The sequence below is a fragment of the Charadrius vociferus genome, unplaced genomic scaffold (genome assembly GCF_000708025.1).
Source record: "Charadrius vociferus isolate BGI_N301 unplaced genomic scaffold, ASM70802v2 scaffold346, whole genome shotgun sequence".
NCBI classification, from domain to species: domain Eukaryota; kingdom Metazoa; phylum Chordata; class Aves; order Charadriiformes; family Charadriidae; genus Charadrius; species Charadrius vociferus.
Window position 1 is genome coordinate 281,540 of NW_009648899.1, and position 26,930 is coordinate 308,469.

The 26,930-nt window shown below is 47.5% G+C and overlaps 1 protein-coding gene across 1 annotated transcript in view; it reads right to left on the reverse strand.

The window, feature by feature from the left end:
• The window catches only part of CACNA1I (calcium channel, voltage-dependent, T type, alpha 1I subunit), a 166,232-nt gene that overhangs the window by 6,395 nt on the left and 132,907 nt on the right, over positions 1 to 26,930 (reverse strand). The window contains exons 13-32 of the mRNA XM_009887170.1: positions 26,339 to 26,494; positions 25,871 to 25,961; positions 23,747 to 23,949; positions 22,149 to 22,565; positions 21,101 to 21,201; positions 19,905 to 20,028; positions 19,031 to 19,099; positions 17,875 to 18,059; positions 17,408 to 17,534; positions 16,189 to 16,314; positions 15,615 to 15,704; positions 13,633 to 13,825; positions 12,389 to 12,540; positions 10,645 to 10,754; positions 9,907 to 10,040; positions 9,083 to 9,153; positions 5,252 to 5,330; positions 4,565 to 4,686; positions 3,474 to 3,812; positions 2,715 to 2,861 (exon numbers count right to left, since the gene is read on the reverse strand). Of these exons, the coding sequence (XP_009885472.1) occupies positions 2,715 to 2,861; positions 3,474 to 3,812; positions 4,565 to 4,686; positions 5,252 to 5,330; positions 9,083 to 9,153; positions 9,907 to 10,040; positions 10,645 to 10,754; positions 12,389 to 12,540; positions 13,633 to 13,825; positions 15,615 to 15,704; positions 16,189 to 16,314; positions 17,408 to 17,534; positions 17,875 to 18,059; positions 19,031 to 19,099; positions 19,905 to 20,028; positions 21,101 to 21,201; positions 22,149 to 22,565; positions 23,747 to 23,949; positions 25,871 to 25,961; positions 26,339 to 26,494 (3,036 nt within the window). The remainder of the gene's footprint in view (positions 1 to 2,714; positions 2,862 to 3,473; positions 3,813 to 4,564; positions 4,687 to 5,251; positions 5,331 to 9,082; positions 9,154 to 9,906; positions 10,041 to 10,644; positions 10,755 to 12,388; positions 12,541 to 13,632; positions 13,826 to 15,614; positions 15,705 to 16,188; positions 16,315 to 17,407; positions 17,535 to 17,874; positions 18,060 to 19,030; positions 19,100 to 19,904; positions 20,029 to 21,100; positions 21,202 to 22,148; positions 22,566 to 23,746; positions 23,950 to 25,870; positions 25,962 to 26,338; positions 26,495 to 26,930) is intronic.

Genomic DNA, 26,930 nt, shown 5'->3' on the forward strand with positions numbered 1-26,930 from the left:
CGCTTGCTCACAAATTCTGGCCACCCTGGGATCTACACAAAAAACATAATCAACAAAGTCATGAACAGATAAACTGCATGTGTGGAAACACGGTTCACCACTGCTCACCAGCAAACTCCTGCCACTGGCTAAACACACTATCAGCCACCAGTACACAGATGTCTAACTGTCAACCAGCCTAAGAGTGAAAGGACAGTGATGACAAAAGAAGAGGTTAGTGGTATGAAAAAAAAAAAAAAAAGTTTTGTTCTTATAGCTTTCCTTACTGCAGAATATTTAAAAATCTTTTGACTAAAGATGAGGAATAAAAAATTTTTTTGAATTGCAGTGGGGGCAGAAGGGGCTGTTCACTGGGAGCGCAATCCATGAAAACTGCCAGGGACATCAACCTGAGACACCAAACCACGCACACATATCCCTTAGAAAATAACTAGCTGCAGATATAAAAAGAAAAAAAAAGCCACGATTACAAAAATCCTTAGTTGTACAAATAATTAGTTTGAAAGTAAGATGCCAGCAACGTAACTGGGAAAGACTCTGAGCACATCTACTCAGTGCAACAAAAAGCTTACTATATATTAATAACTTTGAGCATATATTTAACTGCTGTGTCCATCCACTGTGCTCAGCATCTTGATGGATTAAACTACAGACAAAATGGAAATGAAAATTTTTGGCTAATACGTGATTTTTGTCACAAGGGCAGAGTTAAGGGTGATTTGGTGGGCAGCAAGCATGCTATTTTATTTGCACACACATGTATTGAATCGGACTAGACAAAAAATGTTTTGCTTATATAACTTGCTGGCAATTGCTTCTGAGATAGTACAACTCTCTCTGTGTGTACAATGCACATTTGGGTATGTTGATGTACCAGAGCACACTCTAATTTAACGACTGTGCATTGCTGGTGTTAGCACTGGGACAAGCCTAGCTGTGACTCCATGTAGTAATTTCTTGTTGGAATTACCTCAATGTTTTTTATACTATGAAATATGAAGAGAAGGTCATGATCAACCGTGACTTAAAATCCTGAGCTGTAGTTTTGATTGCCAGGACCAGAAATAAAATATATACATTTTACTGCTAAAGTTATTCCTGCAGATATAGATCATTTCTTTTCAATTCCACATTTTAGATATATTGAAATACCAATTTTGAAAAATAACTTATGGCTCTATAACAGCTGTTAGAAAATATGATTTAAGAATAATTCTTTGGTTGTGATTATTCTGTTAAACTCTTTGCTGTGGCTGTGGGTTGCCCTTGAAAATTTTGCTGTCTAGTTTCCATGATGGGAAGGTAAGAAAATCTGTTGTTGTTGTCTTCACTTCTAGGCAGGATACTGAAGACTATCTGGAAGGTTTTCAAATGCAGCAAACTAGCTGCAAATGACTCGATTTCGTGGTAATCATTGTGGAATGACTTAGAAGACCTGATTTTCTGAGAAGACTGAGCACCAACTGCTGAATATAAGGACTTATGTAAATCAGTGGAAATCGCAGTTCATTGAAAACTAGTTATTTAGCTGCATTAATGCAGCATCCATTTGTGAAGTGTTGCAATACTGATAACCTACAGCAACGTTTGCATTTTGATACTTTCAAAGGGAAGCTATGGGGACAAGCAGATACCTGAAAGAGTAAAAAAACAAAAATAGAGCTTTGCAACTAGGCATCTGAAGCCAAACAAAATATTGTTTTCTTCAAACATGGATAGAGTAATCTGCCAATGAGAGCTCTCTTCCCAAGTTTCCTGGTTTCTTTATAAGCAATAGCAACACATCAGGTTAGTTATGGGGAAGGAGGTAGTGAAGATTGCCACCGATATACTGATTTGCTGTCAGATGAGCCACGTTACTGCTACAAGCCTGACCACGATCATAGCATTTAAATACAACAAAATTATTTCAGAAACAAAATTAACTCTACTACTTACCTAACTTCTCCCAGACTACTTTGGTTCTGAAGTTTCACAACCTGAAAAGGCTAACTGCTTAGGAAGCTGTTTTTGAATGCATCTACTAACTTTAGAAGCATAAGTCTAAGCCATTTGGTGTCCTGCTCTTACAAACAACCAATTTGTCAGCTAACAGTTTCTACATCAGAAAAGAGACTCTCAAATTTTCTCAATGGGCCCATTTTCATTTAGTTTTCGCTCGAATTAACTAACTGGTTTCCACCACAAACCAATCCTTGCTCACAGACGGTGATTCTATTCAACAAGGCATTTAAGCATGTGCTTAATTCATTGACCTCAACAAGGAATAAGCAAGCACACGCTTAAAATGAAGACAAAACACATGCTTAAATCTCCCACTGAACTGCCCCTGAGTGCTGTCATTGGGGTGAGATCCTGAGTCCTCTGTACAACATGAGTTTGAACCTCTGCTTTTCTTGCAGAATTGAACACAACAAGAGCTGCCAGGACACCTTCATAGTCATTTTTCTACAGCTCATTCAGTCCCTCCTGACCTGTGTCCTGGCACATCTCACCTTTCCACCACCTCAAACATCCCCCTGTGGCTAAGGAGGGCAGGCCTGTACTAGAGGCAGTATCAGCAATTCATGACAGATGTCAAACACAGGTCAACAAGCTCTCTGTCTACACAATCTACAGCCAGGAACACACATCAGATGACCTGCGGGCATGTGGGTGTGGGTGTGCAGGTCTTGGGGGGAGAGTCCCCTCACGCATCCTCGTACGCAGGTTACCTCTTGCTTGTCATGGTTACACTTCTCGCACATGGCCGGCGAGGAGTAATGATGGAAGACGGAGCCCGATAGGTTATCGATGATCATTAACTCCCCGTCGAAGGAGTCCTTAATAATTAAAGAGACACTGTCCAGCCATAAGTTCTCCTAGGGGACAAGAAAGGGGGGAGGATGGGAGAGATCATTTTAAGAATGACGAGTTTTTTGCTTCAAAGTTTCATGTGAATTTGGGGCTGGGTTCTCCACCCTGACTCATCTGGAGCAGCACCTTGTTCTGCAGGTACCTGCACAGGGTCACTGGGGGAGCATTTGCTCCTTAGGGTGTGTAAAGGTGCCGGAGTTCCATGTGAAAAAAAATAAAAAAAAGGAGGGACTGTCTTCACTCACTGTCAGCGCACCATGGCACTGCTCACGCCTCCCTTCCAGCTCTGCTGGAGTGCCTCACTCTTGGTCTCCCATTTCCCCTGCTCTCTTGTCCTGAGCTCCCCTCTCAAATTTGCTCCAAACACACCTTTAGCTGATCTGGTCCATCCCATCTCTGCTGGCCCTCAGATTCCTACACCATGATGACAATGAACATTACCCACTGCTGTCACATCCTTGTCCCCACACGATGCTACCAACTCTAAAGTCTACCGCTGAAAGCAAACCTCTCACCCTGAGGTGGAAGAGTCTATCTGCTACTGCTAAACTCTTCTAGGCTGCCCAGCCTAGAGCTACTTGCTGCAGTCTGGTTACTAAGCTCAAAGGTGTACTCACCTGTGCCGGAGAGTAACATCTCATGCACAGACGTCCTTCAGGATCTGTTCTCCCAGTGCCCCCTCCTGTTCCTGCTCCTTTTCTCTGTCTTGAATTTGGGGAGCCTGACTTGCGGGAGCACAGCCCATGTGCTATTTCCAGCTCAATCTCAGCATCCATCTCTGCATCCTCCTGGGCCTCCTTGTTGCTGTCGTCAAGATGTTTCATGAGCACAGCTACCACCACATTGATGAGGACAAACTGGGCTGTGAGCACAAAGCTGACAAAGTACAGTGGGGAGATGAACTGCAGGTTGCTGAGGCAGCTCCGGTCATCATGGCTGCAGTCACGCAAGGTATCCTTGAGGGGAAGTTGGGTTTGAGAGGGAACGATGGAAGGAAGGAAGGACTAAAGTAAGAATACAAGCTTGACTACTCTTTCTCTCAAAAAACACTGATACCAATGGAAAGAACAGGGCAAACGTTTCTATCACCCCCACACCCTCTGGGATCATAAGGTCCTCAAAGAATCAAGGACACTATCTGATCATATGCTCTCTGCTTCAGAGCAAATATGTCCGAAGGCGTACAGAGCAAACCACTTCCAGACCGTCACATGTTGCTGCCACTGTAGCCACACACATGTGAGCAAGAACAAAACTGAGCAGTCTGGTACTGCCTTCTCCCATTCAGACTCAAAAGCACCACATGTGCTCAAAGAACTTTTCTCTCCCCCTCTCCTTTGAATGAAGGAAGTATTTCTTTTTGATTGCCCTGGTAGCTCTGCAGATGGGTGCCATGTCCAATGCGCCCATATTCAGCTTTGATAACAGACCTTATGACAGTGGATATTCCCTCTTAGCCTGGACAGTCATCTTGTTCTTCTCAAGGACAATTTGAACTTTTCTCAGCTAGATGTCTGTAGGACTAGATAAGCCCAAAGTCTAAGTTACTGTGGTGGGGAGGGAGATTCTGGACCAAGCAGGGACCTTATCTAGCAACTCAGCTCCTGTGCTACTTCCCTTTTCTAGCCCAAGCACTGCTGAATACAGCATACATCAGAATTTCTCCTTCCCCACAATAAGGACATCTGTGCCCCTGAGGCCCAGTTACCTTCATGATCCCATTCCAGTTATCGCCCGTGGACACCTGGAAGAGTGTGAGGAAGGCCATCCCGAAGTTCTCAAAGGTGGCATGGCGGCTCATGCCCTCACAGGGGTTCTCATCATTGCATACTGAAAGGAAGGGGATCACAGCTATCAGCGGAGGACACACTGCCAGACCTGACATCAACAGCAGGAACTGGGGAAGGGGAAGTTCTCCCACAGCCTGGAGAACTCGGGTAATGGCCTCAGCACCCTGCTCAACAGTTGGCTGTTGCCCAGCAATACAGAAAAATCCCTGATGGCCCAGCCCCAGGATATCAGGCAGTGTAACCCGGTTGCCCAGGGGGATCCTCCCAACATGTCGTTGTGCTGCCTTCTTCTTGATCAATATTCCATGGCAAGAAACATAAATAAGCCTTCCCTGAGTTCTTCCTGTAAACTTGAAGGCAATATCAACATAGGCAGTGCAGAAAAAGCAAAAGTTTAGGAATGAAAAAGAAACCAGACACTGCTTTTATTTTGTTAGGACAGTAACAATTTAGAAGGAAATTCCTCTTATGTCAATTACTCATAAGGGAGAATAAAGGCCACCCAGTAATTCAGTCCCTTTATTGAATGAGTACTGATTTTGAGAAACCTCAGCTTCCCAGCAGGTCTGCAGCTCATACTGGATCATGGTCTGTTTGAGACTTACCCAGTTTTCCAAAGAGCTCCACTCCTAGAGCAGCGTAGATGAAAAATAGGAGCATGAAAAGCAGTCCGAGGTTTCCCACCTGAAAGCAAACAGCATGGTCAGCCTACCCCAAAGTCTGTTTCATCTGTACAGGCAAGTGTTTCTGTCTTTCAAAGCCTGAAGATAACAGCAGCAAATTCCCAGTGTACAAATGCAAACAAACAATTGCTCAAGACCTGGGAAATCACCAGTGATGGCACCAATTGCAACTGGACTTGAAGGATGCTCTTTTCCCAGTTGCCTCCACTCCAGCACAAGCTCTGGCCAGGGCTGACTGAAGTGTGCAGTTTCTGGGCCAGGTGAAGACAAGCATGTAGGAGCAGGGGCACAGATAGTGAAAACAGTTTGGCTGGGTGAAGGACAAGCTATGGATTACAGCACAGAGACATGTCCTGTAGTGCTACAAGCCCCACCAAATTGCCCTTGAAGCTCATGTGAAGAGTGCAACAGAAGTGCTCCAAAAAGACAGGGACACAGGCACACCATGAACCAGGCAGACCATGGTGGGGCAAAGCATCAGCCACACGTGGAGATTACAGCGGGGCTTGTGGAGAAAGTAGGCGAGTGGGAAGGAAGAAGCGTAAAGAAGTCCTCTTGAAATGTGTGGGGAGGAGAAGAGAGGAGACTACGAAGGAGCCAAGAGGGGAAGCAGAGCTTCCTTTGCATCTCATGAATAATAGGTCAAAGCCTGATTTCTGGCCCTCCAGCAGCTGCTGTTTGGCAACCCCCCCAATGTGAGGATTGCTGCTTCATGGAGCACAAACGCAGCAGTGCCATCAGTAACATGGGCACTGCCCCCAAGTCCTCACTCTCCCAAATCACTGCTTTCCTCTGAATCTCCTGCCTCCCAACATGTGAGGCAGCTGTGTTATGTGTGAGAAGCAGGAGCAGGTTTTGGAAGAGGTAGACTGAACAGTAACAGAAAATGCTAGTAACAGTTAGCACACTATTCGTAGAGCAAGAGAAAGCAGGGGAAAATTAAGGACCTCACTGGTATATGGGTCTTTTTGAAAAAGTGAACAGTATCTGATCTGAATGCATGTGGTCACTGGGCCTTTGTTAGGTTCATCCACTTCAGGACTCTAATTTAGTCATTGCAATTGCTGTGCCATCCAAATTCAGAAGAAAAATGAATGATTCAGCCCACCCACTCCCCTAGGCTGCCAGATCCTGGCTCCCTACATACTCAGTGGAAGGAATTATTTCTGATGACTAAATTGGACACCATAGTAAATGCTCCGAACACGCACCTCTGGGTCTGTGTCTACAGGGCATTAAGAAGAAGAAGTTAATAAAACTTAGATAAGGGCTAAATTTCCAAAGGGCTCTTTAAAATTAAAGGTCTATTTACTATTAAGAATGGTTGCAGTATAACAAAGACAGGAAGGGAACTGAAACAGGACAACTGGAGACGCCTTATATGCCATTAGCAAGCCAAAATCCCTGATGTGAGTCTGCTCTAGGAACATAAAAAGAAAGGTCAAGAAAAAGCGCGAGGGAAAGGACAGGTTATTTTAAACTGCTTCTTTTGGCAATGCCAATAAATCTTGGAGAATAATATTACAGATAATTCAATTGTCCCCTGAAGACTCAGTGTATAAAATATGGAGACTGAATTCAATCTTTTAACAGTGAAACTGGGGGATTTTAGCCCTGCCTTAAGTGCAGATTTTTACACAACTTTAACTATGAAGTGATTTCTGATCTTGCTGGTCTATAACTTTATTAAATGAAGCTAACCTGTTATAGAAGGAAGCAAAAGCCAATCAAAAGGAAGTGGCAAGAAGATAGGCTTTGGTGCTGCAAGGACAAAGCACTGCTTGGTATTACCTTCCAGGGAATACCTAGAGGCCAGACCTTTAGACGTTTGCTTGTGAGGGTTTTGTGGCAGATATTAATGACCTCCAAAAGACCTGACCTATCATCTTGGTTAGTACAGGAGCTGTAGGTGAACGTGAGAGAGGAAAGCCAGAATTTATAAAGTATGGAAGAATATACTTGTGGTTTGTGGCTAGGACCAGGCAGCAGGGCTCAGAGGTTTGACTTTGCTATCATGAGCAACATGCTTCACTGTTTGAGGACTCAGTTTCTCCATCTACATGACAGGGCTATGAACATTTCCTCCTCTCCTATTTATTCTTTATACTTTGGGAGTCCTCAATCCAGGACAAAGTTGATTGTCACTATTTAAGTGCAAATATACTGTAAAGCCCTCTTACTGAGGGCTTCTGTATACTACTGCAGCCAATTCTTAGTATCTGTCTGCTGCATTTGTATGAGTTGCAGAATAAATATGCCACAGACATGCAGACACTGGATCTGGAGATCTGCTCTGTTCCAGATCCTCATCTGAAAAAAATCAGCTGTTGTGGCTCCTGGAACAGAAAAGAGCAAGGGGCAAAGAGCTGCACTGAGCCAGCCTGGGGCAGCAGAGCCAGAACTAATAAACAGTACTGGCCCAAAGCTGCCTGCTGCAAGAACACCCTTAATCTCCTATTCCTTCTACTGTCCAATGTATCTTACCCCCCAATTATCCTGAACTATGATATTATTATATATCCTACATATGAATTATATATTTGTTATTATTACACCAACCCACAAATTATTGTTGTTTAACAAAAAGCATGGGGGATCAGGCAGAGCTCAGGATCCATAAAAGATCACAGTGTTACCCCCTCTGTTTTGTGCCATGAGTTTCTTCTCTTTCAGGTTGACATTTATTGTCACCAACATCAGAAGTAAACTCCTGGGGTAAACACTCATGCTGTTTTCAGATTGATTCTCAGCTCTGCATCACTCACTGAGACTGGCACATTAGCTGATAAATCAAGTGACAAATGCCTGTGCATTTTGATATCATGCAAGATAGCTGCCTGCTTGGGGCCTGCCAAGGGAATGGTCTGATGTATGATCAGTAGAGCCACTTGGTGCCATAACTCCTTGCTTAACAATTCTCTCTCGAGGATCCAAAAGGAAGGGGACGGGTCACCCTGGCTGCTCATCCATCATGGAGGAGCCTCATAGTGGGCTTGAAGCCTGTGTAAAGCACCATGTCAGCATCTCATTCGGGAACAGCTGCCGCTCACAGCTCATGAAATCCTTCTGTCTAGCTGTCTTGCAGTCAACACTTAACTGCCGGCTGTGTGAGCCACAACAGAGCGCGTCACTGCTCCTCATACACAAGAGGCTCAGAAACACAAAGGGATCCAGGAAGAGAAAGGAAGAAAAGAAAGTAGGAAAGGGGAAGCACTGGCTAAAAAAAAGAGTGATGGTAGTGTGAACGAAAGAGAAGGGGAAAATGTGGGGACATGCAGGGAAGGGTGAGAAGGGCAGAGAAGCAAAGACCTCCTTTGCTCCTGAAATGGCTGCCAGCCACTCTTCCCTTATGGAGAGAGGAGAGAGGAGCTGGGGACTAGCCGCAAGCAGTGAGACACCAACATGATAGGAAGAAATCTGCCCTTATCCAGGAATCAAGCCTTATGTCATTCACCCACTGGAGAACAGAGACAGGAGGTGAGTTGTACCCCCATGATTGACACGACAACCTGGACAACACCTATCTGAGGAGAGCTGTACCCCCACAACTGACATGAAAGCTTGGACATCACCTTCAGGCAGTTGCCTGCACAGCACGGTAGACACCACCTCTGAGACTCCACAAGAATCAACCCTTTGAAAAAGGGTGCATGGCAGAGGAGATGATCTTTACAGACGATCTGTAAAGGTCCCTTCCAACCCAAACTATTCTATCACAAAAGGAGAGTCTTTGGGGCAGCTGGTCTGTTTTACCTGTGGCAGGGCTTGAACAACCGTATCCAGCAGCGCTCGCATTCCTGTGGCCATCTTCAATAGCTTTAGAACTGCCACAACAAGCACAAGAGAAGTGTCACTCAGACTGAGCTCAGAAGGTCCATCCTTTTTGTGACTTAGTAATGGCAGTAGCACAAGACAGATGTCCTGTCTCCCCTTGCCCTAGAAAAATTCTGTTGTCCCCCTTGGCCCCCTCCTCTCCCTTTGCCCTCTTCTTTTGACTGTACAACCCCAGTGGTTTCTTTTCCTCCAGTGCATTTCCTTCTTACTAAATACTCTGTTTCTGCCACCCATACCTATTGGGCTGCTTCTGCTTCACCCAGACAGTCTGGCCAAGAGCTCTCTTTCTCCCAGCATTGTGTATCACAATTCTCTCTCTGCTCTGATTTTTTTATTCCATCACTTTCTCTTCCTCCAGCCACCATCTGTTAAGGCAGCTTAGCACATCTTGGCCACCACCAGGAAGATTCAGTCCCCTCCCTGTGCAAACTTCAACCTGCTTGGTCTTCCCTTCTCTAAACATCACTGCCATACTTGCCTCATAAAAGAATAACAGGGAAAATTCAGCTCTCACATGATCTGCTCACCTTCCTGGTCCTTCACCCTGTGTTAAAACCACTGCATCTAAACGCCTGGCTTAAGGAAGCCAGAAAGCCTCTATCCCACATCCTCCATCACATCCCCTGCTTCCCTCCCAGCACTAGGAACAGGGGGATCCCATGACTCTACAGCCACTGCTCAATGAGTCACGGCACCAAGTCCCACTCTATGGCCATCTACACCACAGCCAGTGTCTCTCTCACCCCGGGCAATGCGCAGCACCCTCATGATCCGGATGATAGTCGGGTTAATTGGGAGAGCAGCATTGATTTCAATCTCTTCCAACGTGATGCCCATGACAGACAGCAGAACAATGGCCAGATCTAGCTGGTTCCACCTTAAGAAGAAAAATTGAAGAGAATAAAGGAAGATGGAGTTTTTCCATTTCCCTGAAAAAGAAAGTGAGTCGTCTCCACTTTAACCTAAATATTTCTTTATGTATGAATTCAAGGCCCCACTCTGAGTCAGCCTATATGGGCTTTTGCAGACAGAGATACACTTTGCACACACCCTGAGCAGCCAGAGGCAAGCCAGCCTGATCTGAAAGCGTGGAGCTGTGTTACTATGGTGCTATGCTTTGACTAATGGGCTCTGCTCTTTATGGCCTTACTCCTCAAATCAGCTTCGTTATATACGTTCTGCTTCAGCATGTCCCCAGTTTGCCTCAACGGCAGGAAAAAAATGGCTCTCTGTAACCCCACCTCCTTTGCTTTTTACCTTAACCAGGAGATGACAACCAGGAGGCAGTTTTTGGACAACTCTTAGTATTGCCTAGGCATTGTGGCTTACGCTGGCTGAGGATAGGTCCATGGTGTGCAGAACTGAGAGGCAGTCAGAGCACTCTGCTACCGCCTCATGCTCCAGATAGGGATCCATCCTCAAAACCTCCACCCCAAACCCAGTTGTCCCCACAGACACAGTCGACATAACCCTCTGCTCACCTGTCTTTGAAGAATCGCCGCAGACCAAATGCCACCAGCTTGAGGACTGCCTCCAACACAAAGACAGTGGTGAACAGGTAGTTGCAGTACTTGAGGGCGGTCTCCAAGGACTGCCAGTAGAAAGAGAGGGTAAAGAATTGAGGTGAAAGCAACATCAAGCACATAACCAGGGAGGGGGGGCACGGGACTCTCCTGAGTGCCAGGAATTCATTGAGAGGTGGGGAAGCTGCCCCATGTCTTCTACCTACTTGAATGTGGAGGCTGCCTACTGAGGGCAACCATCAGCTGGCTCTTCTGCCCCATGCTGTTCTCAGGATCAGTTATTGCTCCTTTCTCCTGTACTGCTCAGCATGACAGAGAGGAGGTGGCTGTTGCAGGAATAATCCACCAAGTACCATCAGCCTCCTCCTCTGCCAGTAGTCCATGCCACCTGCATGCCACCATGTTACCGGCGCTGGCACAGCTATCGATCAGAAGTGAGGCATGAAGGTTACTCCAGTTGTGGATAAATGTTATCTCTGATGGAAAGAAACCCCTCTGTGCCTTGGTTTGGGGCAGGCATATGTCATGCCACCATTTGGTGGCACTTTGTACTGGAAGGGTTCAAAGAGCTTTGGCAAGATTCTTTAGCAGAGCCTGAGAGCAGGCTGGCATTGCTGGACCTGTGTTCCAGGGGAAGGAGCTGAGGAGCAAGGAAGGAGGAGTGACTTGTTCAGGATCAAAGGCCTGATGTGAGGATGACAACAGATAAAGGTTGAGAGTTCTTGCAAAGTAAAACTGGGCACCATCAAGGGCAAGATAAAAGGTGGCATCTGGGCAAGATGGGCAAGAAACAGGGGAGATTGGCAGTGGATTTGAACGAGGACAGATTCAGTTCCTGATCGAAGCCTGAGCTACCTTGGACAGCATCTGCTCAGGCATCAGAGCCATCCCCTCCAACCAAGGGTCTCCTGAAGAGAAAACTGAAATGCCACCAGGCAGGTATCATGATGAATGCTTTGTCTACATATGGAGGCAGAAAGCTCCTTTGATATATGCAGCATACATTTTTTTTCCATCAGAGGCATCTAGAGCTTTGCCAGGAACACTGAGAGATACCTGACCTTCCCAACTAAAGTATAAAACTTATTTGATCTTCCAGGCCCTTTGCCTGGAATCAGCCCCTGAAACTGGGAGAGGCTCTGCTCAGCGCTTTGGCTGTGCAGCTTCTCTTATGCAAAAAAGGTGGCTTGGTAAAGACATCCCATCCCATGTCACACAACCAGCCACTCTAGTCCTCTCAGGTCAGACCATATGGCAGGAGAATTGACCTTAAATTTGGAAACCTGATGCAAAGCCTGAAGCTCCCAGGATGATGCTGCTTCCACCACTCCTCCTCTTAGGATCCAGGGGAACATAGAAAGCAGACCAGGCAGCTAAATTTGGGTGACCCACATACCCACTTAATAATATAAAGCACAGAGACTTAATTGCACCATGCTTTCTAGGGGCTGCCTCTTGCCTAGATACCTTGTCTCTATTGATTTTAATGGATAACAAGTGTCTGAGTAGGGGCTACCTTTCTGGATATACATGAAACTCTTCACATAACTTTGCCTCCTACGTTAACTCTTGCAACATTTTAATGGTACTTTTTAGAAGCAGTCAAGTGTCCTACCTATTCTGGTGCACAGTGTTCATCAGAGAGTGGTAGCAAAATAACATTATGACTAGAGGCAGGGCTTATCTCCATGATCTCACTCACCACAGGTTGGTTGTAGTGCTCCAAGGACATAGTGACCACGTTGAGGCAGATGATGAAAGTGATGAAGATGTCCAGATAGTGGCTGGTGCAGACCGAATGAATAAGGAGGCGTATGGGGCAGTACGTAGCATAGTACGGCAAACGCTGCGCCTCTTCAGTGGAAAGAGGGAGATGGGCAGAGTTAGGAAGAAATTGGAAGAAAGAGAGAAATGAGTAAGAAACACTGAGGAGGGAGCAGGTGTAAAAGTGGTGATAGGTGTTGAAAGAAAAGGGAATGACAGTGGGAGAGAGAAAGAAAAGAAAATGATAGGTAAAAGACAGGGGACATAGGAAGGAGTGGAAAAATGCAAAAAAGAGGAAAGTAGAAGTGGGGAAAAGTAAGTAGAAAAAAGACAAGGAAAGGAATGCTAGAAAGAAAATCTGTTAGTCTATGTTTGTGGAATGGTGCTAAATCAGCATTTCATGCCTTGACAAATTAAGATCACAAATGATAAAAGGGAGCAGATGGTTCCAGGAGAGGCCCCGGGGTGTCACAGGAGAGAGGGAAAAACTGGAGCAGAGGAAGGGAAAGCATGCCGACAGGCTGTGAATGGAAGAAAACCATCAGTCTGGAGTAGTAGGGATGATTTCCAGGGGCAGGTATGCTTTTGCAATTTTTGTCTAAAGGTAATACAGAAGAAGACAGAAACACCAGGAAGAAGGCTTGCTTCACCCCAGAGGGTCTGCAACCCCAAAGAGTGACACTGCAACATTGATGGAAAGAGCCAGGGACAAAACACAGAGGTCTTCCCTTTTTTTTTTCCCCTCCCTCTTCTTTAAATTTTGGTTTAAACAGAAAGGGTGGTCTGTCTAGGTCTTGCCCAAACACCAGCTGGGTTGCAGGAAGCCCAAGTGAAACTACCCCAAGCCCAGGAGGTGTACTGATGTGTGCACATCCTATGTTGACAGTGCCCACCAGCATGTGAACAGAAGTATTTTTGATATGGGGTATTTCCTGAGAGGCACGGCGCTAAAACCCCAGCAGCTTCCCCGGAGTCCCATCAGACCTTGTCAGCCACCCCTCTTCCCCAGACCGCACCAGTGAGGTGTGTAGTGACACGGCAGTGGCGTGGGGAGGAAGGCTGAGAGCATGGCCACGAGTGATGCATTTTGGAGACCAGTCCGTTGGGAAAGAAAAAGAAGAGGAGGTTTTTCTCAGAAAACCTTGGCCTACGAACCGACCAAACACTTAGGCTGTGCCTTACTCCTTCGCTTCTTCTCCAGGCGGCGCAGGCGCTTCTCCTCCCGCCGGCGTGCCTCCTCAGCTTCCTGGTGCTGCCGGCACTTGTGGAAGTTCTCCACCACCACCCCCACGAACATGTTGAGCACAAAGAAGCTGACAATGAGGAGGAAGGAGATGAAGTAGAGGAGCATCCAGGGGTTGTTGTTGGTCACTGGCTAGAGGAGGGGGGAGAACAGAGGTGGTCAATCAGTTGGATGCATGGTGGTATGGAAATGATGGGGGTGAGACCTGCTGTGGTGGTTGGCTGCTAGTGAGGTAGGGAGGGGTATGGAAATCAGGTGAGTGGGCTGGGAAGAGCTGGGGTGACAGGCAAGGTAGTTTGGCTGACTGGGTTTCAGCATCAGCTTGTGATTGATGGAGCAGCTGGGAGTCAAGGGCAAGGCCCCACCTGCAGAACATCATCCACAATTCATGCAAACCCCAGTCACAGATTGAATACAGAATCGCAGAATTGTAGGGGTTGGAAGGGTCCTCTGGAGATCATCTAGTCCAGCCCCCTGCAAAAGCAGGTTGTACAGGATCGCACCCAGGCAGGTTTTGAAGATCTCAACTCACAGAGATACATTTGACTCCACAACCTCTCTGGGCAGCCTGTTCCAGTGCTCTGTCACCCTCAAAGTAAAGAAGTTTTTCCTTATGTTCAGATGGAATTTCCTGCGTTCCAGTTTGTGCCTGTTGCCCCTTGTCCTGTCGCCGGGCACCACTGGAAAGAGTCTGGCCCCATCCTCTTGACACCTGCCCTTTAGATATTTATAAACGTTGATGAGATCCCCTCTCAGTCTTCTCTTCAGACTAAAGAGACCTAGGCGTCTTAGCCTTTCCTCATAAGAGAGATGCTCCAGTTCTTTGATCATTTTCATAGCCCTCTGCTGGACTCTCTCCAGTAGTTCCTTGTCTTTCTTGAACTAGGGAGCCCAGAACTGGACACAGTACTCCAGACATGGCCTCACCAGGGCAGAGTACAGGGAGATGACCTCACTTGACCTGCTGGCCACACTCTTTTTAAGGCACCCCAGAAGACCATTCATCTTCTTGGCCACAAGGGCACATTACTGACTCATGGTCAACTTGTCCACCAGGGCTCCCAGGTCCTTCTCTGCAGAGCTGCTTTCCAGCAGGTCAACCCCTGACCTGTACTGGTGCATGGGGTTATTCCTCCCTAAATGCAGAACCCTACACTTGCCTTTGTTGAACTTCATTAGCTTCCTCTCTACCCAACTCTCTAGCCTACATACAACATCAGTATGTGGTAAAATGGGTGGTCCAGGCACAAGGAACACCTTTGGCTCAAGGGTGAGTAGAGATCACATCCACACACCACCAAAATGGCAATGAGACTAGAATAGAAATGTCATTCAGGCTTGGAGAGAAACGAGGCCCTGACTTTGACTGGGTCTCCTGACAAAAATCCTACAAAGCCAACAGTGGTGCACCTTGTGCAGAGCTTCAGAGACAAATGGAGTACCATCCCCGAGGTTTAAGCCTGTGGCACTGCATCCCATGGCAGGTGCCTACAATGGACTTTCTCAAGGTCATTGCCTTAGCAGTAGAGGAATATGGATGCAGTGGGAAGCAGCCCAACTGTCTCTGCTTTACAGAGTATTAAAATAGCCATCTGTAGGCCAGGAGGGAGCCAGCAGGCCCAGAAAGGCACATGGCATCGTTGCTCCATCATTACAAATAGATAAAGGCCTGCTATGAGATCCAAACTGAGTAGAGGGTGAGAATTACTACGTACACCCACTGCACAGCTGCAACTACACCTCCCTGCATGGACCAGGCACGACCCTGACTCCTTGCAAATAGGTGGACACAGGATTCAGAAGGGTCCTGGAAGGGACTCTTAGTTTGAGGGAGGTGTCTGAAGTAGGACATTAAAGCATGCTTCTGCCTTACAAGCCCAAGGAAAGTGAAAAAGGTCCTTTCACAAGGAAGTCTTTGTACCTGCTGGTCAACAGCCACAGCATCTAGTCCATTATACATAATATTGACCCAGCCATCCTTGGAAGCCAGAACAAAGAGGGACATCAGAGCCTGCAACATAAAAAGCAAAACAGATGTGGAGCAGGTACATCTGGCAGGCTGGGAAAAAAAAAATAATCATGGGTTTATGCTCGAAGACACACAACACTGAAATACTCTTTCTGCTTGTATCTCTGCACACATCAAAACCTGCTCCTTCCCCCGTGGAGGAGAGGAAGGAGGGGACAGGAAGCCATGTGCAACCAGATGCACCAGAGGAGAGAGGTTGTGAAGAACATCTGCTTTGTGGCAGGAAGAAAATTAAGCTCTCTGCTGCCACCACTTTTCTTTCCCCCACAACCTGTAAGCATCATCCTGATACAACCCACTAGTTACACAGCTTCTGCATGGATACCCATGCGAAATAACCGCTCCTCCTGGTCCAGGGACCAGCCTTTCCAGGCACTGCATCTGTGCCCCAGGGACAGGTACCTGTAGGAGAAGACAAACCCCATACCGGATTCCCATCAGAGACAGGGGCTTTGGGCACACTCACCTGTCCCAGGTTGTCGAAGTTATACTTGTGGTGCACCCATTTGTAGTTGGCAGCCACGCAGTCAGACCGGTTGGTGATGTTCCTGATGTCGACTCCCAGGCAGTGGTAGAACTTTCCCTTGAAGAGCTGCAGGAGGGGAGTGATCCCATCAGCCCCTTTCCCCACAGGGTTCCAAATGCTCCCTGGGATGTGCAGAAGCTCCCAAGATGATGGGTGGGCTGCAAGCTAGGTGGAGCTGGACAGGTAGGGAGGACCACCAACACAGCGTAGAACACAGGCTCAAACATTGCTAAGGAGTCAGGGCCACCCTTGTAAGCTTGCACCTGGCTTTTTAGCCTCTTCCATTGCCCCAGGCCAGCAGTGACTGTAAGCCCTTACCTGCCTTTAGGGCAGCCTTTCCAGGTGCAATTAGAGCCACTGGCCCAAAAGGAAAAAAAAAATAATCTTCTGCTCAGACCCCAAGAGTAATCTCCCCTCCCTGCTTCACAGTTACTGAGAGAGCTGATGGGAAAAGAAAATCTCATCTGAGAGTAAAGAACCGGAAGAAATATCCCCTGCCTCTCAGATACTTTTTTTCACGAAGCTGCACTGCACTGGTGTGGCTCTTCTGCCCAGGGCTCTTTTCCCCATATGGAAGGTACTGGATTGTGCACTTTTACAGATGCACCAGAGCAGACTAAGTATAGCGCATTTCCTGAGATGGAAGTAACGCTCACGCCCTTGCTCCTCTGCAATGCAACAGACAAAAATAAAAAGGATTAAATAAAAAAATAAAAGAAGGTTGTGGGTGGATTTAGGGCTCAGAGTGGGTGGGAGAAACAGAGCTGGCTGGAGGCAGGGTTCAGGCACAGAGCTGCTTGCCCTTGTGGTGTGGCATAGATGTGCCCAGCAAGCCCTGTGCTATGCCAGCCCTGGGCTTTCCCTATAACACTGGCTTAAACCCTGATCCAACTCTTGCCAGGTGTGAGCGTTAACTCCTGTCTCACACATCCAGCAACATCTGCACTCACTGAGCACCTGGTTGTCTTTGCCAAAGGCTGTGGGAACATTCTGGTGGAAGACAGCTCATGGAGGAGGGCAGGTGCAGAACATTTCCTGGGTTGCCTGTCCCTCCTGCTGTCCTTGGTTCCCTGTGCCTGTTTGTAGCACCTGGGGGTACAGGTGCCCATGGTAGAGGTGGGGGCATGGAGGGGCTGTTTGATGGGCAGTAACAACCTACCTGCACACCCAGGATGCCAAAGATAATGAAGAAAGCGCAGCAGATGAGGACGATGTTTCCTATGGGCTTGAGGGAAGAAATCAGTGTCTCCACCACCAGCTTCAGGCCAGGGGCTCGGCTGATGACTCTGGAAGGGAAGGAAGGGGAGGGGTGACAGAGGGACAGGGCAGGGATGTTTGGCCTAAGCTAAAGATTCTCAGCAGCAGTGGACCCCCCGCTCTCCCTGTGCAGTGATTCATCAGTGGGGATCACTCTTCTGTGACCAAAAAGCCTCTTCTGTCCCAGGGGTTGGTTGTCTGCTGAGGTACCTCCAGGGCCAGAACCATATGACTAAGGGGAACCTCCCTGTGGCTTATGGCTTGTCAAAGACCATACTTTGCCTGACATAGTGGGATCCGACTCTGGGAACCTTCCTCGGGGTGCCTGGTGGGAAGAGGGGGCTGAGCAGGGCTCGGTGGGGCTCTGACCGGAGGGGACGTAAGGTGCGCAGTAGCCGGAGGACCCGTAGCACTCCCAGGATTTTGGCGCCGCCAGCAGAGGCCACCGAGACCACGATGTCAATGAGAGACACGAAAACCAAGAAGCCATCCAAAATGTTCCAGCTGCTGCGGAGATAAGCCTGATCCCCAAAATACAGGCCTAGAGAGACCACCTGCAAGAGAGGGGAGAGGAGAGGGTGTTAAATGGCTCCTCTACGTGTTGCCTGGTAGAGGGCAGCTGTGGAGAGAGGTGGAGGATGGGGAACAGTTATCAACTCCACATATCACTGAAGTATCATCTCATCATCTTTTCCTTTCACCTGGAAGGCTATGAAGAAACATGTCTTTGGGGAAAGTGGTGGCACTCCACTTGTAACTCCAGAAATAACAGGGCCATGGTGTCTTTTCACCTTTCCTCTGTCTCCCTGAGCAACAAGACACTGTAGCAAACATGCAGGAAACCTTTCCCTGCCATACCACAGACCTGGGGCAGGTGTCCCAGTCCAGAGATCACCTGGGTGGTAAAGTCAGGCACTGAAACCCATACTTTGGCTCCTAAAGGAGTGGTTTGATTCTGAGTAGTTCTCAACACCAGCAGGTGCTACAGACATCACTGGTGTTGGGGAGAGCTGAACAGCCTGCAAATCATGGCTGTAACTTAGGTATGAATTTTAGAAGGTTTATGTTCAGTTTTGAGACTGTCTTTACCCTGTTTTGGGACTCTTTCCTAATCACAAGGGGGGAATAACAAAATTTCCCTATTGTTGCAAAGTACTTAGACAGTTACTGAATAATTATCTCAACCAAGAGCATGTTATTAATATTGTTATTTCCCCCATTCTTGCTCCAGGAGAAAGGGAATGGACATTTGACATCACTACAAAATCCATACCTGAAGGCCAGCTATTCCTCCTGGATACTAAGAGTCCTTTGAATTTAAAGCCTAGGATAAGCATCCCCTCCATGCCTGACAAGAAGGGACTCAATCCCAGAAAATATCTGCCTTTACCAAGGTAGAGGGAGGGACTGGCACACTGAAAAGATGGAGAGATTTTAGAAGGGTGGTGAGCAAACATGAACCAGGTTGTCAGGTTGTTCCTGACACCAGGAAAAGGCTCTGAGCTGTTCATCTCCAGTAACTTACCTTCAATGTCATCTCAGCTACAAAAATTGCTGTGAAAATGTAGTTGGACACAGTGAGAAAGATTCTCTCCTAGAAAAAACAGAGAAAGGCCTTAAATGTATCTTGACTTCTCCTTGTTACCCTGTCAGACCCCTCTGATGAACTTGATATCTTTTGATTTCCTGTGAAGGAAAGAAAGTTGAGGAAATAAGAGAGGTGCCCTCGTCAAAGGTCAGAGCTGGGCAGCTTATCACTCATACACCTCGGCTCAGCCCTGTGCCACAGTTGGGACAGGGTCCTATGCAACTCTGCAAGAGCACAGTGGATGCGATTTGCAATGCATACTGCAAATCTGGTTTCAAGGCACTCTCTTGCCCTGTTCTGCCAGTGGTGCTCAGTTCTGACCTGCTGCACTGACCTGGGACTCCTTCACAAAGGACTGCTGAGCACTGACCACTGGATTGTGTGTAAGTGCAGTAGAGTCTAGGCCTCAGCTAAGGCAGACGTGCAGAAAAAGCCATTTCGCTTGCCAAGATATCTCAGCAGCCTGCACGAAAGATGACATGCCATTCCTACAGAATGGAAGTCACTTCTATCTTTTAATTCCCAGTCCCTGCCCCTTTTGCCAGTCATCTCTTAACTGCAGGTCCCTGGGGGAGTCTCTTACTTTCCAAGAGGGAGGAAACTAGAATTACTGTATTATAAAGTGTGTTGCCCCATTATAAGACCCTGCAGAGGAAGTACACGCTATATGAATACTTGGGCATTTGAATAGATGATTGGGAGCTGGTGTTTAATGCTGAAATTCTTCCAGAGGTCATACCAGTGTCAGGAACAGTTACAAACCTCTGTCAGAGTTTGTACGAAAAGGCAGGTGGGAGGAAACAGTGCTCACCGTGCTTCTGTGTTCAATCTGCGGTCTCTCCAGGGCAATGGTGATGCAGTTCAGGAAGATGAAGGCCAGCACAACATAGTCAAAGAGCTTGTGCGCAATGATGGTTTGGCAGAGGAGGCGAAACCTGCAAGAGAGTTCCAGTAGGCACCTGTGTCTTGGGCAGAGCATGGTTAGGAGCCGTGAGAACAGAGAACTGAGAAGTCTGGCCAAAACTGAGCTCTGATGTAGCAGCTTTCCTGACACTGATACTGATGTCCCCTGCCATGGCAATATCTCAGGATGGCCCATGGTCACACAGGGAGCCTGGAGCAGAGCAAGGGCAAAGCAAGGAGCTGAACTTTCACTCATTGCCCCAGTGCCAGAGTGGTTTCCTAACCACTATAGCTCTGTGCTCCTCTCTTGCCCTGTAGAGAAGAGGCTGAGTTTCAGCCTTCCTCCCAAACTCATGCTTCATATCACCCTAGGTCAAAGAGACCACATGCTGAAAGCTCAGAGGCAGGTAGCTTGGCAGTCATGGCGACCACACTTCTGTCCACTCTGAAAGATGCTGTGCCCATTAGCATAGGTGTCACATAGAGCAAAGAGCTCTCCCTCACCACCTGTGTTGAAACCCTCTTCTTTTCAAGGGGCGAGGCAAGTGGGTGAGAATACTGTTGGCTAGGGTACATGGACATTTTCTCCTGGTCGAAGACCCCTTCAGCAAGAAGAATTAATCCCAAATTTCTTTTTTTTCAGGCAAGAAGAATTCTAAATTTGCTCTAAAAGGTGCGATATGACTGCTGATAAGTTGGTCCTGGGACTGAAAATGAAATGGAGAGACTGTTCTTGTACCAGGGGAGGAAATATCAGTATTATGGAATTGTTAATAATACATTCCTTCTGCTTTTTGGGTTAATGTTAGTATTCCCTGCCTTGCTTTGCTATAAATATTTATGATTACACAGAAGAAAAGTGGGATGCTCCAAAGGGAGGGAAAATCACAATATCTGTTTAGGATTCTCATCCTTCCTTTCATCTCCAGAATCAAGGAAGAGAAATTTTGTTTGGCTGTAGAAGGGGAGATGGAGGAGACAAAACACATTCCCAGCTGGTAAGTTTAAAGTTGCAGCCTAACATGCAGGTCAGGGGATGTGGCCAGCACAGCAACAGAATCCAGCCCATCTTCTCAACCCTCTCATTGCAAAAATTGCACAAACCTGTTTTGTGGAGAGAAGAGATATATGGACCAGTCTTCCCGTAACTCACACCAGTCTGGCTTATAGACTTCCATCATTTTCCGGATGCGAAAGCACAGGGTCTGGAAAGGATGCAGCAGAAGCAAGTGCCACTAGTTACCTTCCCACTTGCCTGAGACAGGCACTCTTCCTTTCACACCTGACCCCAAAACACCACTACCTGCAGTTCACCAGGTGCACTACCTGCCTTTCTTTAAGCCCCCGAACGAGGAAATGGACTCAAAGACCAACAAGCCACTGAAAAAGAAGTAGGACCTGCTTTGCCAGGGCCTGTTTACCTCTTGGCATCTGGTTTCCTCCCCAGATCATTACAAATAAAACTGCTGGTGTCTTTCCTAGAGCAGGATATTGTCCATGATGCCTTCTCAGAGCTGTTGGGGTGGCTCTGTTACATGAGGACAGTGTTTCCTCGCTACCTTAGCTAAATGAGAGGCCAGGACAGGAAGGCCTTCTGTTGGAACTTGGGCTTGGAAGTGATCTAATTTCATACAGCATATACATTTGTTCAAATTTATACCGACCCTCCCTCCACTTTTTCCACCCTTTGATCTGCTCACAGATCAGGCACTGCGGTGTCCCAGGCTGGCACCGCAAAACTCCCTTGCCTTGTCTCTTGTGCCTGTGCTTCCTGGTCTGATCTCTGTATATCAGATGTTCCTCATGCAAAGCTCTTGCTGCTCACACAGCCTGACCTTTCCTAGCCTGTAGAAATCACTGGTTGCACTCCTCTGAAATAACAGCCCCTGAATGACCATGCACGTGCCTCACATCTGCCTTCCTCCCACCATCCACCTGTACGACTGCCTTGCAGGCAGCCTAACAATGCGGTTTGAGCTTGTCTGGGCCTAGAAGGTCCCGTCTGTGTTCAATGTTGTCCTCCAGCTGTACTTAAAGCACCTTTGCAAGCTCTCTGATCCACGTGGCAGGGAGACTGAAACTTGAAGATAGATTTGGGGTTTCCCACAGCACTGCGGTGTGTAAGCCCACATTCCCTGCACCAAGTACTCACATAATCTATCTCTTCATCATCTTCTCCCCGTTCCTTGCGGTTGTTCATCTTTGGGAAGATCTCCTTGGCAATACTGGGCATTTTGCCATTGCAGTCTTGATGCTCGCTGGCCCCAGATGTTGCTCCCAGTTTACGGGGCACTCTGTGGCCATACGGGACCGAGGCCAACTCCAGCAGGTCACAGGAGCCTTTGGTGTCCAGGGAAAGTGTCCGGCGATGATGAAACACCCTTCCTGTCCCATCTGGCTCCCCATCTGCCATCCTGTGCCTCTCCCCAGACAGGAGGGATTCATGTTCAGCAGAGGAAGGCTTGTGCTTCAGGCTGTGTCCCCGGGCCAGGCTGTTCCAGCTGGAGCGACGGCTCCCCCAGGCCCCACTGCGACCCCAGGCACCATAGTGGGAACTGCGGGAGCTGGACTGTAAGAGAGTGGGATGGGGGCTCAGCAACTCTGGGCACAAGGAGAGAGTGTGCAATCCTATTTCAGATCACAGACTTCTCCCTGGGCCCCTAAGGCAGGAGGGTTGCCATTTTTCAGCCATTGAGGAAGGTGCATGGTGGGAATTCAGCAGCAATCTCCATAAATCTGACAATAAATTGATAATGAGTTAGCAATGCTGTTGGCTGTGATTACTTTATAGCACCATCTGTGTGCAAAGCACTTATGGGGAAGGTAAATGATAAAGCCAAAGGCCAGGTGCCTGATGTTGTTACTTACACCAGCACAGAGCAAGAATAAAGCTCTCCAAAAATCTGATTGGTAGCTTTTTACACTGCCCTGGGGTAAAGGATAACACAAGGTACAGGGTGATGGGTAATCTGACACATCATCTTTCAGTACAGTCTTAGTAAAAGGTAGAAATGGGAGAAACAGGCTTGTTGGTTATAGTCTAGTCCAACCACATCAGCAACTTATCATGTAGTACATGGCTGCCAGCTCTCCCTGTTTAGAAATAACAGCGGCATGAACCCTTTGATCTCTGACGCACCCTCCAAAGCTGTGTGTGCCAGTGGGTAGAAAGACCAGAAGCTGATGTTACAAGTTGGACAGGTTTGAGGTGCGTTGGCTGGACAGCCAGCAGTGCTTGGGGAAGTGCTAAGGGGCAGCAGAACCTTCTATGGGGAGCTCCAAGTCAAGACTTCTCTCTTCATTATTACAAAAGCTTCCATCTGTTATGGGACTTGGCAGATGTGGCATCAGCCAGATATTCCTGTGCTCTTAACTCACTCAGGGCATCATTTTCTGCCCTGTGCTTTAGGAAAACAAGGAAAGGGCAAGAGGACAAAACATGTTTCACTCTAAGAGGAAGACTCTGTCTCCTTGGTGTTCCCTTTCTCCCACCACAAGAATGTAAAAGAGCTGAATCTGACGCTCAATGGAATATAGATCAACAACCTGGAAATAGAAGTCAATAATCCAGAAATTTAAATAAATAGCATGAACTGACCTGGCTTCCTAAAGACAGGTAATGTGCTTGCGTTAGAAGTCTACAGCAGCAGTGTAATCCTTCACAGCAATCCCCAGATGATGGCAGAAAGACAACAGAGTGCTTGGACTTCAACAGAAGGGTACGACACAGATTTCTACTCACTCACTCACCAAGGACCGCTGGTCATAGGTCATTCTCCCCAGGGACATCACGCTGCTTTTCCGGGAGCCAACAGCAACATGGATCTGGTCAGGCTGCAGGGAGTTGCGTGAAGAGTTGGTGACCCCCCCAGCAGCCACTGGTGGGTTGGAAGAGGGCAAGGATGAGTCCAAGTGTCCATTAGGTGTCACGGGAATTGCACAGAGCTTGGGATCTGGATGGAAAGATGCAGAAAGAAGAAGATGGACAAAAGAAGGCGGGCTCCTCACTATCCAGTGACTGTTTCGATGTCTAAGCTGTTTAGCATGTTAGCAGCAGCTAACAGAATATTAGCTATTTATCATCAATCAACATCAATTCCTTCTGATTTAGGGTGCTGTGGCAAAAGCAGTGCAAGCTGGGAAGACTTTGAAGTATTCTCCTCAGTCCCCAAAACTGACAGCAGCTCTCCTTAGGGCCAGCAGAGAGCTGGTCAGGCAGACTCAGGCTGACAGGCAGAGCAAGAAGCTGATCCTTGGAACCAAAGGGGAGGAGAGTGTGGTTCTGCATGCCAAGAACAGACACCTGCATCTTCAGGTCTGAACAAATACTGCCTATTTAAAGCAGTTAGGCTGAGATGCTGAGGAAGCGACTAAGATGTGGGGAGACCCACTGCCATCCATGTGTTGGGGTCACCTTTAAATTCCTGCAATCGTAGTCTTCAACCCAGTCTATCCTACTACACTGGGCCTCTTCAAATGACTGATCATTGACCTTGAAGATCCAGGACAGCTTTGAAGGGTATGTTAGGTGCTGTGGACAACCATCAGCATTTGTCAGGATGGATAGAGAGGAGAGGGTACTGGATTGTAATGCCTGAAAGGACTGGAACAATCATTTTTGTTTGACCTATTGCATAATGAAGGTCACATATCCTTGCCTGCATGCTAAGTCACAGCTGTAATTACCCCAACAGGCTCCAGGCTCTTCCCCATCTGCCCTTCTAGGGGTCTGCCTGCCTACATTCAATATAAGCTCTGATATGGTGCAGCCGTGTAACCCAGGATCACACTGCTGTGAAAACAGCTAAGTTGCAGGAAAGAGCCATGACAAGCCAATACTGGAGCCACTGCTCCTTGCTGTGGGATCTGCGTTTAAGCTCAGAACTGTGCCTGTGATCCTTGTCTGGGTTATGCTGTGCCTGTGCCTGTCCTTAGAGCTTGCTAATCCTCATCTTGTCTTGCTGACTGGACTTCTTGGCTTGACCTCAGACCTGCCTCACCACTGTGGACTTGCCTGGCAATCACTGAACCATTAGCTGACCCTGGCGAGTGTCAGTGGACCTGCTCTGCCTACCCTGTGCAAGAATGGTGCTTTCGTTGGTGTGGTCCCTGCCCTCCTGCCTGGCTGTCCCTCCCCCTCAGCTCCTGGCTTGGCATCCATTGTGAAGCAAGCTACTCTTGCTACTCCCTGCCTCCAAGTCCTGTCTGAAGTATAATACCTCTTGTAGAAAGACTTGCAGTCCTAAAGGAAAGACTTTGAGGGGTGGAGACCTTACCCGGCAGTTTGTAGGCAGACTATTCCAACAGTTAATTATCTTTCCTTAAAAATATGGCTTTTTTTCAGGCTGAATTTGTCTAGCTTCGGCTTCCAACCTTTACAATCTCATTATGCTTTTTTCTGCTCAATTAAAGAGCCATCTACCATCAGAAATGTCTCCTTATGGTCGGCACTTACAGAGTGTGTGATCAAGTTGCTTCTCTGGTTTCTCTAAGCTTCATTAGCCTCTCGCTGTGAGGCACGACTTCCAGATTTGTCAGAGTTGTTTTTAATGTGTTGGTATCTCGTACCCAAATGTGGGTTCCAGATTTGGACACAGTGTCCTGAAATGGTCGGTGCCCCTGAAGCTAAGCAGAGACAGTCTCACTTCTCACTCCTAGTTGCCGGTTTGTAGGTCGTTCAAGAACTGCTCCCCTTAGCTATCACATTCCTCAGGATGCCAACACAGCTGTTTTTCCACAGATAACACAACAAACTAGCATGAAGTTCAAAATGAAAACCAGTAAGTTCTTGAGATGGAGTGAATTTTCTGCAGAATCTGCTTTCAGATCTCTTACTAAACAGCAATGGGAGATAAGCAAATGAGGCTATTATACCTGAGCCTTCCTGGACCTCTTGGAACTGATCTAACTCCTCCATGTTTGATGAACTCTGATCTTCATCTGAATATGACCGGTTGGCATCACCCTGAAACATACAAATTTAGAAGCTGGGAACCCATAAACAGAAAAAACATTTCTTCTTGTCTTTCATTGCTGGAAGAACTGTAAAACCCTCCTTGGCAGCCAGGCACCAGTGTGATCACTGGAAAGAGTCTTGTGTGACTTGGGATGACTGACATACCGTATTCTTGCTTTTGAAGGGGCAAAGGACTCACCCTAGCAGGGCAAGGTCTGTCGCAAAGGAAGGAATTTGTGAACTCCCTTCCAGAGGGCTTGTCTCTTTCCTTGCAAGGATTAACGCCGGCATCTTTTGACACCCTCAAAGCATCTCAAAGGTCCTCTTTTAGGCACCTCTATTCTTCTTCTATTCCTCCTCCTGATGAGGCCTCAGTGGCAACTCACCTCAGCCTGGAACCCCTCCACGAGAATGGCCACCAGCAGATTGAAGAGCACGTAATTGCCAAACGTCATGAGAGCCACAAAGTAGAGAGATGCCCATGGTGAGGTGGAGGCCATGCCATTATAGAGCACAACATTCCAGTCCTCCTGGGTTAGGATCTGCAACCAGGAGCAGACACCACATAAACATGAAGGAAGAAGATGAAGGGGATTCTCAGAAAAGGATACGCATCAGGACCACATCAGGCCGCTTAACTTCCCCATAACCACACACCCACTGCTGACTCTCAGTGTCCAGCTGTGGTAGTGCCCCAATAACGTTAGCTGAGCAAGAAGAAACAAGAACGATCATGAGGGCAGCTATGTGCTGAGGTGACTGTGTTAAACATGGGAGTTGCCACAACAGTAGTGACCTTTGCGAACTGTGTCCCAGGAAGGAAGGAACACCCCTGTCTGAGAGATACACCAGTCATATGGTTACAACATGCAACTGTTCTTCCTCCAAACGTCACATGCTGAGCCTTTTGTGTGGCCTTTTGTGCTGTCAGGAACGAGTGCAATGCTCTGCAATGAGAAAAAGCACCTCCTGATCCTC